Consider the following 17,380-nt stretch of genomic DNA (forward strand, 5'->3'; position numbering starts at 1 on the left):
ATAATAATTTTTAAGATACACAGTAACAAGTGTTGGCAAGGATGTGGAGAAATGGAACCCTCACATTGCTGGTGGGGAGTAAAATATAAAATGGAGTAGCTGATCTGGGAAAAAGTTGAATGTTCTTCAATAAATTAAACAAAGAATTACCATATGACCCACAATTCCATTCCTAGGTATATGCCCAAAAGATTTGAAAACAGGTATTCAAACAAAGACTTGTATATGAATGTGCATAGCAGCATTATTTACAATATCCAGAAGGTGGAAACAACCCAAATGCCCATCAAATGTTCATCAGCCAAAGAATACATAAACAAAATGTGTGTGCGTGTGTGTACACACACAAGTTAACATCTTGAATTAATTCCTACTTATTTTCAATAGTACAGAAATATTAATATTACTTAGCTATGAAAAGGAATGTAGTATTGATACATGCTTCAACATATATGAACCTTAAAAACATTATGCTAAGAAAAACAGGCCAGACACCAAAAGTCACATATTGTATAATTCTGTTCATATGAAATATGCAGCACAGGTAACTCAGTAGAGACAGAGAGCAGATTCATGCTTCCCGAGGGTTAGGGGGAGGGGGAAATGAGAAGTGACTGTTCAATGGGTACAAGGTCTTCTCCTGGATTGATGAAAATGTTTTGGAACCAGATAGAGATGATGATCATACAACAGTGTGTATGTACTAAATGCCACTGAAGTGTAAACTTTAAAATGATTGTTATCTGAATTTTACTTCCTTAAACAAAGAAGGAGATGGGAACTAAATTGGGCTGAGTAAAATTTAAATAAATGGCATGGTAAGGGCAGATCATAAATGAATGGGAGAAGCAGTATGAAGTCAGAGGCCTGAAATAAAAATACTATGGACATTAATACTCTGTAGGACAGTGAAGCAACTGGTGGGTATCAGGAAAAGTGGATCAAAATCTAGGAGTTCCAAATTACAAATCGAAGAATGAATACAGGTTTAAACTGGTACACAGTTGAGCAAACTGGACTATACAGAAGAGAATGAACAAGAAGTATTTTAGAAAGATGAGTAGAATGCTTGAGAAGGACCAGCAAAGACTTAAAAAGCAGTACCAAAGTGGTCATGTAAAAGGCTGTTACTATAATCAAGAAATTGGGTAATGATGGCCTTGCAGATAGAAGAAGCAAAAGATAGACTTTTATAAGAAACAAAAAAAGTTGTAATTTGGCAACCCACTGTGTATATGTGAAGTGATACAGAGGAATCAGTTTCCAAGAACTAAAAAATTGTGAATAACAGGAACAATGGGAAGATATTCCTTGAAGACTTTTCTAAGAATTCAAGAATTGTGAGTAAGAGGAACAATTGTGAGGGGGGACTTATTTGTGCAGAAGATGATTGGTTTGATGTTGGAAAGATTCAGGTTCTGAGGCTACAAAGAAATATCCAAGTGCAAAGGATTATTAAATGTTAGATGCAGACTTGCATCTTAAGTAACACTATAAGAGTCAAAATCTCAGGTTCTAGAAACACAAAACCATAGATGCAGCCACGGGAGTGATAACAAACAACGAATGAAATTACTTTCTTAAATCTTCAGACATTTTCAATTTCTCATTCAAAATTCTTAACAGTACTAGTAAAATAAAGTTTAATGATGAGACAATGCTATCACTATACAAGGACCTGCTAAAGGTAAGAAACAGGACTAGTGGTGTCCTAAATGATACATTACGAAATTATTAATAATAAAGTCTTTGCAGTAAAGTCTCACTGTAAACAAAACTAACAATATGAAACCAAAAAAGTAACTTGTAGGCTGCCAAATATAATACCTAAATTCTAGTCACATTTGGTTGCAATTTGCTTTTAACTGTGAAGAAGCGACTTTATTTTCACTGACCACTTCTCTCTCATTTGTAAAAAAGGCTCTATAAGTGGTTTGCAAGTCAGCGTCTGAGACTATGCTTATATAGAATGAATGTAGTGATAAAATTTTCCAGTTTCTTAGTCTTGGAATAAAATGAATTACTGCACCATGGTACTGTGTGCTCATTTCAACTGATTAGAAGCTCTAGCAGTACATGTTAACATACAGGTGTATTTAATAAAAAATTAAAAGTAATTATTAATAAATATAGATTAACAAGCTAATATCTTTAAAAACTATGATTCATGGGAGAAGTAGATTAAAAAGAATCACAGCAAATATTATTTAGTACTCATGACATTTTAGATGATGCCAGCCTTTCTTCACTGAATGAAGAAATATTCAAGATGCACTAAGTTAGATTATTTCTGAAGCTCTGCTATGGGTTGAACTATATATCTCAAAAGTATATGAAAGTCTGAACCCCAAGTATCTCAGAACATGACCTTATTTGGAAAGAGGGTCATCACAGAGGTAATTACAGCTGACTCTTGAACAACATAGATTTGAACTGTGTGGGTCCAATTATACATGGATTTTTTTTCAATCAATATAGGTAATTACAGCTGACTCTTGAACAACATAGATTTGAACTGTGTGGGTCCAATTATACATGGATTTTTTTTCAATCAATATAGTACCTATATTTTCACTTTACAGATCTTTAAATTAAGTGTGGGGAAAAGATTGTGTTCAATTACAGATCACCAGATGTGAAATCAAAAGAATTAGGGCTTGAGTTCCGATTCTATCTGAAGTGTTTCAGCTACTGCCTTGGGTGAGTCATTTATCAACTCCTTCATTTTTTTTTTTTTTTTTGCGGTATGCGGGCCTCTCACTGTTGTGGCCTCTCCCGTTGCGGAGCACAGGCTCTGGATGCGCAGGCTCAGCGGCCATGGCTCACGGACCCAGCCGCTGCACAGCATGTGGGATCTTCCCGGACCGGGACACGAACCCGCGTCCCCTGCATCGGCAGGCGGACTCTCAACCACTGCGCCACCAGGGAAGCCCAACTCCTTCATTTTTTGAAGCAGATACCAGTGTACAGATTTTCAACTGCAGGGGGTGGGGACAGCACCTCTAACCTTCACATTGTTCAAGAGTCAACTGTAGTTAAGATGAGGTCATACTGGAATAGCATGGGTCCTAATCCAATATGACTAGTACCCTTGTAAAAAGGGAAAATTTGGAAACAAACATACAGAGAGAGCACCATGTGAAGATGAAGCCAGAAATCAGGGTGATACTTCTACAAGACAAGGAATGCCAAAGACTGTCAGTAAACCATCTATAGCTAGAGTAGACATAAGGAACAGATTCTGCCTCACAGCCCTCAGAACCAATCCTGACGACAGCTTAATCTTGGACTTTCAGCCTCCAAAACTATGAGACAATACATTTCTGTTGTTTAAGGCATCCAGTTTATGGTACTTTTTGTTAACGGTAGCCCTAGCAAACTAATAGAGGCTCCTTTTATTTCTAATACTTAAAAGTTAAATATACTTTATTGTCAACTTCAAAAACATATCCCAGAAAGTAAGTTATAAAAATGATGACACACGGATATGCAATTCAAGTCAGTGTACAAACCTGTAGTTCAGTTAAAACTGTTTTATGCCTCTTGTTACACTCAATCTTTTCCACTCGTGTTTTCAATTCTGCCAATGTCTTATCAAATACACCACACTGTAGCGCACACAATTTTTCTTCCAGCAACCACTGTACAACCTAAAAAAATACATAGTCCTTTGTTATAGCAAAAAAGGAATTTCAAGCAAGCAGCAAACAGTAAATATTCTGAAGTACTAATAAGATAGTACTAATATATTAATTTTAAAAAACATACTGGCATCCGTAACACAATGCTATCTGCTGAAATCCTCCACTTCTACATATATAATATCTACTATAATACAATAAAATGTACTAAAAATAGAAAATTTCCAGAGGGTGAAATTTTTAAAACATTTTGAAATTGAAGTTTTAGTATTTTCTTCCCACACCCTCTACTGTGATTTAAAAGAAACCAGTTGAAGGTAAGGAGCAGGTTTTCAATTTTCTAATCTGTTACAGATGATATTTTTGTGAGACACCAAGAATGTCACTGCACTATGAAATTCCTATAAAACGTTTCTAAATGCCTACTCGCAATCTCCATATTTTCTCATTATGGACCCATAACAAACAGGACACATGGTGCAGCCCACAGACCATCCCCAAATTACACCGCTCTAGAGGAGTAAACCCTCAGTATACACAGAAGTATATTTCAAAATGCTTTCTCATAGCTATCTTCATATTTCTAATAGCTCTATAAGAAAGACTAAACAAGCATTAGTATCACCATATGGTTAAAAGAAAAAAGACACTGGGAGGAAAAAAAAGCCACTTTTGTACTGCCTCTCTGTTCCTTTCTCTAATGGGGATATTTATACTTTATCTGGGTAGAGGAACACTGGCCCAGATTATTTATAATTTCACCATTAAATCTATAAGACCTTGAAAAATTTTCACCTGAGTCTTCTATTCTTCTCTTAAAAAGGCATTTGTCACCAATATTTGTGAACACATCTTAAAACATATACTAAATACTTTATATTTTCATTATTTCTATCTCTAATCTAACATATATAGGGGGAAGTTTCCAAAGTCTGTACTTTAAATATTCCCTTTCCCTAGTCATTCGAAAGCCTTGTCCATACCATTTTTAATACTAAGCCTAAGGTACATAACAAAGATTTTAGAACATAGGGACTTACAGCCATGAAACCAGCTTATGACAAAACTTATAAAAACGAAAATGTTAACATATAAGACTCTAATGTTTCCATTAGAATAAAGTTCAATATAGAAGAAAAAATAAAAGCTGAAAACTGGTATTCAGTTTTGTTACTAAAGCAAATAAGAAAAGAAGCCACGGGCTTCCCTGGTGGCGCAGTGGTTGAGAGTCCGCCTGCCGATGCAGGGGACACAGGTTCGTGCCCCGGTCCGGGAAGATCCCACATGCCGCGGAGCGGCTGGGCCCGTGAGCCATGGTCGCTGAGCCTGTGCGTCTGGAGCCTGTGCTCCGCAATGGAAGAGGCCACAGCAGTGGGAGGCCCGCGTACCGCAAAAAAAAAAAAGAAAAAAGAAAAGAAAAGAAGCCATAATTTCTCTCCCATTTTGAAAATTACTACCATATCTAAAAAAACAAAACAAAAAAACTATTTAGCTTCAAAAGAGTCATAAGGAATTTTAGAATTAAATTATTAAGGGTAATAAGCTTAACCAATTTCTTCAAGTTCTTTCTTTCTATGAAAAAGCTGAATATTTCAGTAAAATACAGAGTAATGTCAAAAATCTAGTAGAATAAAGATGGTGGTGTTTTTTGTTTAATATGGTTTTAACTTATAATCTCTAACACCTTTTGTAGCTTCTGGTTTATATCTCCTTTGGCTGTAATCTTTACTTGAAACTCTGCCTCATATTCTTCTTCCATATATCGACGGCGTTTGGACTGTACATTGTCCATGTCCTCTGACTTAGAACGTTTTCTTCTAAAAAATTCACCTGAGAAGAAAAAGCATAATGACCAGTCAGCTGTTTTTATTACACGTAGACCTTAATGCCTCTTCTCCATCCTCAGGAAGATATTATTTCTAGCTATCAAAATAGCACTCTCAATAAATTATTTTATGAATTGTTTTTGTGATCAGAAAAGTAAATAGATAGCTTTTACCTTAAACTTGAAATGATTTTCAATATGCTAAATAAGAACCTCCCAACACTAAATAAGTAAATGTACAAACAACATGAACAAAGAACATTTTTTCCTTGAAATCTTCGTATTAAGATGGAAGCTCAACTAACAATATGGGATGAGAAGAAATCATCTCAAATTCATTCCTTTCAGTAAATTCTCTAGTGTATTTGAATTCTCTGATAAAATACAGTATTCATTCACAAGTCACAGATTTCTCAGTATTTATTCTCACATCACATGCTTCTACTAACTGTGCATAGCTTTAATTATTTAATTCTTCATCCTCAGTAAGTTTTCTTCCTCAGTAAGTTTAGGAAAAATTCTTTCTTAATCACCAGCCTTAGGAAAATAGTATTAGTTATTCTTAACATATCCTAATAAATTTCAAATATATAAAAATAATAAAATTAATGTCATTATAAAGGTAAATGTGGTAAAGAACAGACATTCAAAGACCTTCACTTAGAAAATTTGTTTCAAATACTGGTAACACTCATGAGATCATAACATATTTTATATGGTTTCTTTTTCAATATAGAAACAGGGAAATATTAAAATATTAAAATCTCCACACTATCTATGAGCCTATTACTGAAATCCAATTCTATTCTATGATTTCCCTTGTATCAAAACTTACATAGTCACAGAGAGATAAGGTCAAGATGGCGGAGTAGAAGGAGGTATGCTCATCCCTTCTTACAAGAACACTGGAATCACAACTAACTGCAGAGCAACCATTGACAAACACTTGAACCTACCAGAAAAAGATACCCTACATCCAAAGACAAAGGGAAACCATGGCGAGACAACAGGAGGGACACAATCGTGATAGAATCAAGTCCCATACCCACCAGGTGGGTGACCCACACACTGGAGAACAACCGTACCACAGTTCTCCCACTGGAGTGAAAGTTCTGAGCCCCATGTCAAGCTTCCCAAGCTGGGGGTCTGGCAACGGGAAGAGGAGGCCCCAGAGGGTCTGGCTTTGAGGGCCAGCGGGATTTAATTGCAGGACCTCCACAGGACTGGGGGAACCAGAAACTCCACTCTTGGAGGGCACACAGAGGGCCTTGTGCACATCAGGACCCAAGAGAAAAGAGCAGTGATCCCACAGGAGACTGGGCCAGACCTGCCTGCTAGCACTGGAGGGTCTCCTGCAGAGGTGGGGAATGGCAGTGGCTCACTGCAGCGACAAAGACACTGGCAACAGCAGTTTTGGGAAGCACTCATTGGCACGAGCCCTCCCAGAGGCACCATTAGCCCCACCAAACTGCCTGTAGGCTCGAGTGCTGGGTCACCTCAGGCCAAACAACCAAAAGGAAAGGAACACAGCCCCACCCATCAGCAGACAAGCAGATTAAAGTTTTACTGAACTCTGCCCACCAGAGAGACACAACCCAGCCCTACCCACCACCAGCCCCTCCCATCAGGAAGCCTGCACAAGCCTCTTAGATAGCCTCATCTACCAGAGAGCAGACAGCAGAAGCAAGAAGAACTACAGTCCTGCAGCCTGTGGAATGAAAACCACAATCACAGAAAGGTAGACAAGATGAAATGGCAGAGGATTATGTCCCAGATGAAGGAACAAGATAAAGCCCCAGAAAAACAACTAACTGAAGTGGAGATAGGCAACCTTCTGGAAAAAGAATTCAGAATAATGATAGTGAAGATGATCAAGGACTTCAGGAAGAGAATGGAGGCAAGGATTGAGAAGATGCAAGAAATGTTTAACAAAGACCTATAAGAACTAAAGAAGAAACAGAGATGAATACAATAACTGAAATGAAAAATACACTAGAAGGAATCAAAGCAGAATAACTGAGGCAGAAGAACAGATAAGTGACCTGGAAGACAGAATGGTGGAAATCACTGCTGTGGAACATAATAAAGAAAAAAGAATAAAGAGAAATGAAGACAATCTAAGAGACCTCTAGGACAACATTAAATGCACCAACATTCTCAATATAGGGATTCCAGGAGGAGAAGAGAGACAGAAAGGACCTGAGAAAATATTTGAAGAGATTATAATTGAAAACTTCCCCTAACATGGTAAACAGTCACCCAAGTCCAAGAAGCACAGAGAGTCCAAGGCAGGATAAACCCAAAGACGAACACACCAAGACACATAGTAATCAAATTGGAAAAAATTAAAGGAAAAATATTAAAAGTAACAAGGGAAAAACAACAAATAACATACAAGGGAATTCCCATAAGGTTATCAGCTGATTTCACAGCAGAAACTCTGCAGGCCAGAAGTGAGTGACACGATATATTTAAAGTGATGAAAGGGAAGAATCTACAATCAAGAATACTCTACCCAGCAAGGATCTCATTCAGATTTGACAGAGAAATCAAAAGCTTTACAGAAAAGCAAAAGCTAAGAGAACTCCTCTAGGCGGGTAAGAGACCAGCAACATAAAACAACCTTCTACATATATAGACTACTATATCAAAACCTCATGGGAACAGCAAACCTAAAAACTACAATAGGTACGCACTCAAAAAAGAAAAAGCAACCCAGACACAACACAAAGGATGGTCATCACACCACAAGAGAAGAGGACAAAAGAGGAAGGGAAGAAAAAAGACCTACAAAAACAAACCCAAAACAATTAAGAAAATGGTAATAGGAACACACATATTGAGAATTACCTTAAATGTAAATGGATTAAATGGTCCAACCAAAAGACACAGACTGACTGAATGGATACAAAAACAAGATCTGTATATATGCTGTCTACAAGAGACCCACTTCAGACCTAGTGACACATACAGACTGAAAGTAAGAGGATGGAAGAAGGCATTCCATGCAAATGGAAATCGAAAGAAAGCTGGAGTAGCAATACTAATTTCAGACAAAACAAACTTTAAAACAAAGACTCTTATAAGAGACAAAGAAGGACACTACATAATGATCAAGGGATCAATCTAAGAAGACATACCAATTGTACATATATATGCACCCAACATAGGAGCACCTCAATATATAAGGCAAATACTAACAGCTATAAAGGGAGAAATCAACAGTAGCACAATAATACTGGGGAACTTTAACACCTCAGTTTCATCAATGGACAGATCATCCAGGCAGAAAATCAATAAGGAAACACAGGCCTTAAAAGGCACATTAGACCCGATGGACTTAACTGATATTTATAGAGTTTTCCATCCCAAAGCAGCAGAATACACATTCTCAAGTGCACATGGAACATTCTCCAGGACTGACCACACACTGGGCCACAAAGGGAGCCTCAGTAAATTTAAGAAAATTGAAATCATATCAAGCATCTTTTCTGATGACAATGCTATGAGATTAGAAATAAACTACAAGAAAAAAACTGTAAAAAGCACAAGCGTGTGGAGGCTAAACAATATGCTACTAAACAACCACTGGATCACTGAAGAAATCAGAGAGGAAATCAAGAAGTACCTAGAGACAAGTGAAAATGAAAGCACAACGACCCAAAACCTGTGCAATATGGCAAAGGCATTTCTAAGAGGGAAGTTTACAGAAATATAATCTTACCTCAGGAAACAAGAAAAATCTCAAATAAACAACCTAACCCTACACCTAAAGCAACCAGACAAAGAACAAACAAAACCTAAAGTTAGTAGAAGAAAAGAAATCATAATGATCAGAGCAGAAATATACAGACAAGCAAAGATAAATGAAACTAAAAGCTGGTTCTTTGAAAAGATAAACAAAATTGATAAACCTTTAGCCAGACTCATTAAGAAAAAAAGAGAGATCACTCAAATCAATAAAATTAGAAATGAAAAAGGAGAAGTTAAACTGACACCACAGGAATACAAAGGATCATAAGAGACTACTACAAGCAACTGTACGCCAATAAAATGGACAACCTGGAAGAAATGCACAAATTCTTAGGAAGATACAGTCTCCCAAGACTGAACCAGGAAGAAACAGAAAATATGGACAGGCCAATCACAAGCACTGAAACTGAAATTGTGATTTAAAAACTCCCAACAAACCAAAGTCCAGGAACTGATGGCTTCACAGGCGAATTCCATCAAACATTTAGAGAAGAGCTAACTGCTACCCTTCTGAAAATGTTCCAAAAAATTGCAGAGGAAAGAGAACTCCCAAACTCATACTATGAGGCCACCATCGCCCTGATACCAAAACCAGACAAAGATACCACAAGAAAGGAAAATTATAGGTCAATATCACTGATGAATATAGATGCAAAAATCCCAAACCAAATACTAGCAATCAGAATCCAACAATACATTAAAAGGACCATACACCATGATCAAGTGGGGTTTACCCAAGGATGCAAGGATTTTTCAATATCCGCAAATCAATCAGTGTGATACATCACATCAACAAACTGAAGAATAAAAACCATATGATCATCTCAATAGATGCAGAAAAAGCTTTTGACAAAATTCAACACCAATTTATGATAAAAACTCTCTAGGGCTTCCCTGGTGGAGCAGTGGTTGGGAGTCTGCCTGCCGATGCAGGGGATACGGGTTCGTGCCCCAGTCTGGGAGGATCCCATATGCCACGGAGCGGCTGGGCCCGCGGGCCGTGGCTGCTGGGCCTGCGCTCCACAGCGGGAGAGGCCACAGCAGTGAGAAGCCCGCGTTTCACAAAACAAACAAACAAACAAACTCTCCATAAAGTGGGCATACAGAGAATATACCTCAACATAATAAAGCCCATATACGACAAACCTACAGCTAACATCTTACCCGACGGTGAAAAGCTAAAAGTATTTCCTCTAAGATCAGGAACAAGACAAGGATGTCTACTCTCACCACTTTTATTCAACATAGTTTTGGAAGTCCTAGCCGCAGCAATCAGAGAAGAAAAAGAAATAAAAGGAATCCAAATTGGAAAAGAAGAAGTTAAACTGCCACTGTTTGCAGATGACACTATACATAGAAAATCCCAAAGATGCTACCAGAAAACTATTAGAACTCATCAATGAATTTGGTAAAGTTGCAGTTTACAAAATTAATACACAGATATCTGTTGCATTTCTATACACTAACAACAAAAGACAGAAAGAGGAATTCAAGAAACAATCCCATTTACCATCACTTCAAAAAGAATAAAATACCTAGGAATAAACCTATCTAAGGAGACAGAAGACCTGTACTCCAAAAACTGTAAGACGCTGATGAACGAAATTGAAGACGATATAAACAGATGGGAAGATATACCGTGTTCTTGGATTGGAAGAGTCAATATTGTCAAAATGACTATAGTACCCAAGGCAATCTAGAGATTCAGTGCAATCCCTATCAAATTACCAATGACATTTTTCACAGAACTAGAACAAAAAAATCTTAAAATTTGTATGGAGACACAAAAGACCCCAATAGCCAAAGCAATCTTGACAAAGAAAAACAGAGCTGGAGGAATCAGGCTCCCTGACTTCAGACTACACTACAAAGCTATAGCAATCAAAACAGTATGGTACTGGCACAAAAAAACAGAAACATAGATCAATGGAACAGGATAGAAAGCCCAGAAATAAACCCACACACCTATGGTCAATTAAATCTATGACAAAGGAGGTAAGACTATACAACAGAGGAAAGACAGTCTCTTCAAGTGCTAGGAAAACTGGACAGCTGCATGTATAAATATGAAATTAGAACATTCTTTAACACCATACACAAAAATAAGCTCAAAATGGATTAAAGACCTAAATGTGAGACCGGACACTATAAAACTCCTAGAGGAGAACATAGGCAGAACACTCTGACGTAAATCATAGCAATATCTTTTTCAATCTGTCTCCCAGAGTAATGGAAATAAAACCAAAAATAAACAAATGGGACCTAATTAAACTCAAAAGCTTTTGCACAGCAAAGGAAACCATAAACACAATGAAAAGACAACCCATAGAAGGGGAGAAAATATTTGCAAATGATGTGACTGACAAGGGATTAGTCTCCAAAATATACAAACAGCTCATGCGGCTTAATATCATCAAAACAAACAACCCAATCAAAAAATGGGCAGGAGACCTAAATAGACATTTCTCCAAAGAAGACATACAGATGGCCAAGAAGCACATGAAAAGATGTTCAACACTGCTAATTATTAGAGAAATGTAAATCAAAACTACAATGAGATATCACCTCACACCAGTCAAAATGGCTATCACCAAAAAAATCCACAAACAACAAATGCTGGAGAGGGTGCGCAGAGAAGGGAAACCTTCTACACTGTTCGTGGGAATGTAAATTGGTACAGCCACTATGGAGAACAGTATGGAGTTTCGTTAGAAAACTAAAACTAGGGCCACCATATGATCCTTCAATCCCACTCCTGGGCATATATCTGGAGAAAAACATAGTCCAAAAGGATACATGTACCTCAATGTTCATTGCAGCACTGTTTACAATAGCCAAGACATGGAAGCCACCTAAATTTCCATCGACAGAGGAATGGATAATTAAGCTGCGGTACATATATACAATGGAATATTACTCAGCCATTAAAAAGAATGAAGTAACGCCATTTGCAGCAACATGGGTGGACCTAGAGATGGTCATACTGAGTGAAGTAAGTCACGACAGAGAAAGAGAAATATCGTACGATATCACTTATATACATAATCTAAAAAGAAATGACACAAATGAACTTATTTACAAAACAGAAACAGACTCACATTCTTAGAGAATGAACTTATTGTTACCGGGGGGTGGGGGAAGCGTGAAGGGAAGGAATAGTTAGGGAGTGTGGGATTGACATGTACACACTGCTATAATTAAAATGGATAGCCAACAAGGACCTACTGTATAACACAGGGAACTCTGCTCAATATTATGTAACAATCTAAATGGGAAAAAAATTTGAAAAAGAACTGATACGTGTATATGTATAACTGAATCACTTTACTGTACACCTGAAACTACCATGACATTGTTAATAAATACTCCAATATAAAATAAAAAGTTAAAAAAAAAGAAGATGGAAAAAATTTAGAACTGTGTCTGGTACATAAAGTGTTATCAACACAGTTGCTTTTATTATTATTAACTAGTAGTAGTATTGAAAGTTTTAAAAAATAATAACTTACATAGTCACAGATGGAGAGCAGTATGACAGAGAGAGTTACAGAACCAAACCTAATGACATTCAGTAACATCGTTTCCCCTTCTCTTATAGCTTAAGAACTTTAAGTAGATTGAGACACGTACTTCCATTTGCCTATATCATCCCAGACAAAATTCCTATGGTCCAATGCTCTAAAAGCAAATCTAAAACAATTTCTCTCAAGACATTCAGATAGCAACTTACTAAATAGTAAGCTTAAATCTTTCTATGGAGCAATGGAAAGAATAAATAAACAATAAAATACATGAAATAATTAATACTTTCAAAGATCCTTGAGTTAGCCATCAACAAAACGATTTAACTGTGGCTTACTTAAACTGAAAAATTTTACAAGCATCTCATGGACAGAAAAGTATTTTCCACAGCCTTAAAAGCAGAAACAATTTTTAAAACTATTTCAGGTTTGTTTGTACATGCTTACTTTTCTCAGGTCTTTCATCTTCATGTATTACTTGCTCTTCTTCCTCAGGTTTGCTATCCTTTTCATTACTTTCTACTTCTTCTGTAACAAAAATAGAAAAGGAAATTTTCTTCCATCAGAATTTGTAACAGTTCATTATAATTTACACTTTTGGTGTAATTATCCAGTTGATAATATTTTAGGAAATCAGAGTCTCAAAATGTAAAATATTGGGAATAAAAAGGGAGCATGAACTGGTGGAAATAAGTGGACAAGTCTAGTTTTAAATGTTTCTGCAAGTTCATAATAAACTCTTAACATGGAAAAAAATTAAATAATATAGATTTTAAAACAAAGAATCTTAGTGATTTACTGTCATCAACAGATTAATAAAATGTGAAAACAACTACTATAAAGCATTCAGACTCCTTTACATTCAATTATTAAAACTAAAACAGTGGTTGTGGCAATTACAAAAAAAATTATAAATTACTGGTGAACTCAGAACACCTAATATTTTGACCAGACAGGTTGAATCATTAGGTTATTTTAACGGTTACGGATAGGGAAAAGCTATCCTAAAGATAATAAAAGTTTTACTTAAAAGTAATAGCTACTTTGATACCAGTGCCAACAACTAACTTAGCTCGGTGCTTGCCATTTATTAGTTCATATCCCCCAAAAAATCCTACACTATAAACAGTATTTTTGCCATCATATATATAGATGAGGAAAGTAACGTTCAGAAAGGTTAAGTAATTTTCACAAAAGGCACATAAAATCTAACTAAAGGGTGTTACCAAAAAATATTGCTAAAAATAGCCATACAGTTGCATTGTTACAACAAATAAAATCCCAGAGGCACCGTAAATGGTCTTTGGTCAATCAAACTATAGCTCCTCAACTAACTTAATCATTTAGGGGAGAAGAACAAGTCACTAACATGTTGGGGTTTCTATTTTTCCCCCTTACATCCCTGCAAGTGGCTCCCCTGCAGCTTCAATAAAGCATGCCGTATTTCATCATATTCTACAACCACAATTAAATAAATAATCATGGGTATATAGAACTATATAAAGATTTTGATATGGCATCTCTGCTCCAAACACCAGGGTTTTAATTTCAACAGCCCTGATGGTAGAAGCCAAGGTTAAAAAAACTTAAAAGAATTTTTAGGTGAAAATAGGCAGAGACTAGGATCATTGATGAACCTATTACAATGTTTTTCACATTAAGATAAACAATAAAGCTGTAAAACGTGAACACAGTAATACAAAAGAAGGACGCTTACACAGTACATACAGAGATTACTGAGACTATTTTTAAACTTTAACATAAATGAATATTTAAAAATTAACTTTCCATTTACCACCCTATGCTCATTAGGAAATTTTTTTAAGATCTCATCCCTCAACACCAGTTCAATGAAATGAAAGCTTGTTTTGCTCCCCTGTAGACTGTACACTCATTACATAGCATTTTTTCCTATATATACTTTTCCAAGTTTTCCTGCCTTTAATACTGAGGATGGTGACTCCTATAGTTTCCTAGTTTCCAGAAACACAGAGAAATTGGGTTGCTTAAGATGAAGGTTTACTTAGTCTTTATTTAGCAAACCATCCTTCCACCCAAAGAACAAAATTAGCCCTGGCTCCAATCAGGGTTACTTCAAGCCAGATCAGAAAACAGCAAAGCAAACTGGCCTGGTTTGGTCTGCTCTTTTATGCATACGTTAGATCCCTCTCCGCCCACAGACATGTCAAGCTTAGCTCCCAATTCGTTCATTTTATTCAAACAACTCCTCTTATCATCAAATTCCCATTTTCCAGGTATGTTTAGAAGATATGACTGGATTCTCAATACTTAAAACACTTATTAGGAGTTTGAAATAGACAAACAGAATTAAAATTTAGGCTCGAGTTTTATATAATAAAGAAGTTGGGATTTTAAAAAATGGTACTAACAGAGTCTACAGAAGGGAGTAAGGCCCTATATTTCTTTAATTTTTTTTTGTTGTTGTTCACAAAGCCTGTAGAGAATCTAAGTGAACCTCCATCAACTCAGAATAATAATCAGAGGCTCAGGTACACAGTGTTTTTATATATATATATATAATTTCAAGTAGTTTCTGGGACTCCTAAAACTCATCCAAATACTTGGGTTAAGACTGTCTTTTTTAGAATCTGTCTTCATTCACAGTTTCTGCTATAATTCCTACCATCTTGAGTATAGCCTCATATGTTGGCATACATTCACAAACCGTTCTATCTGTGGTATTCTTTCCTTTCAACCAGACTAGACAGTAAGCTCCTTAAGAGCAGGTACCGAACCTTGTAATTTTGGTAACCCTACAAACTTTGGGGAAGAGCTGAGACAAAGTAGATATTTAATATCTTTCTAATGACTGCTATCTTTAATAAAATTCATTAAATGAAGGTGGAAAAACTGTATTGTAGAGGATTAGAAAACAGAATTTACATTAGGGGTTAGTTTCCCATTTTCAGAATTACATAGAACTTTATTCCAAGAAAATACGGACAAAACCGTTGCCCTGGATCAGGGGTTGGCGAACATTTTCTGTAAATGGCCAAAACGAAGTATTTTCCATCTTGTAGGCTCTATGGTCTCTGACACACTACTCAATTCTGTCCTTATGGTGGGAATTGATGATAAACAATATGTAATATGTAAACAAATAGATGTGGCTATGTTCCAACAAACCTTTATTGACCAAAAACAGTTAAGGCCTATTGGTCACAGTTTGCCAATCCCCTGTCTTAGATTAATGGCTCTACGAGAATACTTAAAACAAAATATTCCTACAGACTAACTGAAGATAATATATCCATCAGAAAAAATGGGCAAAGAAGAGGAACAAGCAATTTATAGATAAGGAATACAAATGTAAGATTCTCAGCCTCACAAGAGGAATCAGAATTAAATGTGGCATTACTGGCAATGTGACTTTTCCAGAAAATGTTTAAAAGCTTTATTTAACTAATACAAATCTCTAAATAGTATCTTCCACAGTAAGTTTCTGTGCTCCCTTTTAAAGCAAAATTTGGGGGGTAATTTACATTTTATTATCTCCAATTCTTCTCCTCCCCTTCTCTCTGAAACTCAATTATCAACTAGGCTTTCAACTGCACTGCCCCCTGTAAAGGTCATAAATGATCTCCAGGTCATTAAATATTTCTCTTCCATCTTAACTGAACAAACAGCTGCATTTGATACACAAATAGAGTTACTCCTTCCTCCTCAAAACATTCTTTACTTGACTTCTAAGACAACAAAATCTCCTAATTTTCTTTCTAGCTGAAGATTTTTCTTGGTCTCCTTTGCTGGTTCTTCCTCATATCTTCAACCTCTAAATACAGGACTGCCAAAGACCTCAGTTCTCGGATCTCCTCTCACTGAATTATACTCACTTTGAGGTGATTTCACCTCGTCACTCAACTTCGACTAATGTCTATATGGTATCTACCCCTAATTTTTTCTAGACAGTCTAAGCCTCTGCTCTAAAATCCAGACATATATCTAACTCAGGCAACAATCGTCAGTTGAAAGTGATCTTCCTCCCACACTCCCCTTTCCAAAACTTGCTTCATCTTTGATCTCACTCAACTCTGAAAAGAAAAATCTGCAACTTCTACAACAATGTACAGGAATACAAGATTCCATAAAGAAAATCCAAGTACGTAAGACACAGTTGAATATAAATAGGCTGAGATAATAAAGAATTTTAGCTGAACACATTAAATAGTGAAAACAAAATATCAATAAATTTTAAGTATGTAAACCATGGCAATTCTACCACTATTGACCTAAAGCAAAATTAGACAGAAACCTTAAATTCTATTCCCATGCAATTATCCTCATTAGCATTTACGTTCATCTCATTTATCTTAAGGATCCAATGAAAGGGAAAAACAACCAGATATTTTTAAAATCTGAAATAATATTTGGAAGGAAATTATGTCAGAGCTTAGGGTAAAATCTTATTTACTTTGAAACAGATTTTTCTCCTCAAAAATATTAAGAAAAAACAATGTTTAAAAAATTTAAAAAGCCGAGTAGAAAAGAGCTCTCCCTCTCATTTCTACATAAGAAACAAAATGAGAAGGGCCAAAAGGGAAGAAAATAGAGAATGCGGTAGCCTGAAAGCTAAGGAGAATCTCAAGAGGGAGGAATTGTTATTAAGAGGTCATCTAAAT

The 17,380-nt window shown here is 36.2% G+C and overlaps 1 protein-coding gene across 2 annotated transcripts in view; it reads right to left on the reverse strand.

Annotated features, from left to right (window-relative positions):
• ATF7IP (activating transcription factor 7 interacting protein) overlaps nt 1-17,380 on the reverse strand; it is a 74,974-nt gene that overhangs the window by 52,992 nt on the left and 4,602 nt on the right. The window contains exons 2-4 of one of the 2 annotated variants that reach the window (XM_065887313.1): nt 13,188-13,265; nt 5,326-5,471; nt 3,513-3,650 (exon numbers count right to left, since the gene is read on the reverse strand). In XM_065887313.1, coding sequence (XP_065743385.1) covers nt 3,513-3,650; nt 5,326-5,471; nt 13,188-13,265 — 362 coding nt within the window. Of the gene's footprint in view, nt 1-3,512; nt 3,651-5,325; nt 5,472-13,187; nt 13,269-17,380 lie in introns of both variants that reach the window. The other variant, XM_065887312.1, reaches the window with a different exon arrangement.

Source organism: Phocoena phocoena, chromosome 11 (genome assembly GCF_963924675.1).
Source record: "Phocoena phocoena chromosome 11, mPhoPho1.1, whole genome shotgun sequence".
In the NCBI taxonomy this organism is placed as follows: domain Eukaryota; kingdom Metazoa; phylum Chordata; class Mammalia; order Artiodactyla; family Phocoenidae; genus Phocoena; species Phocoena phocoena.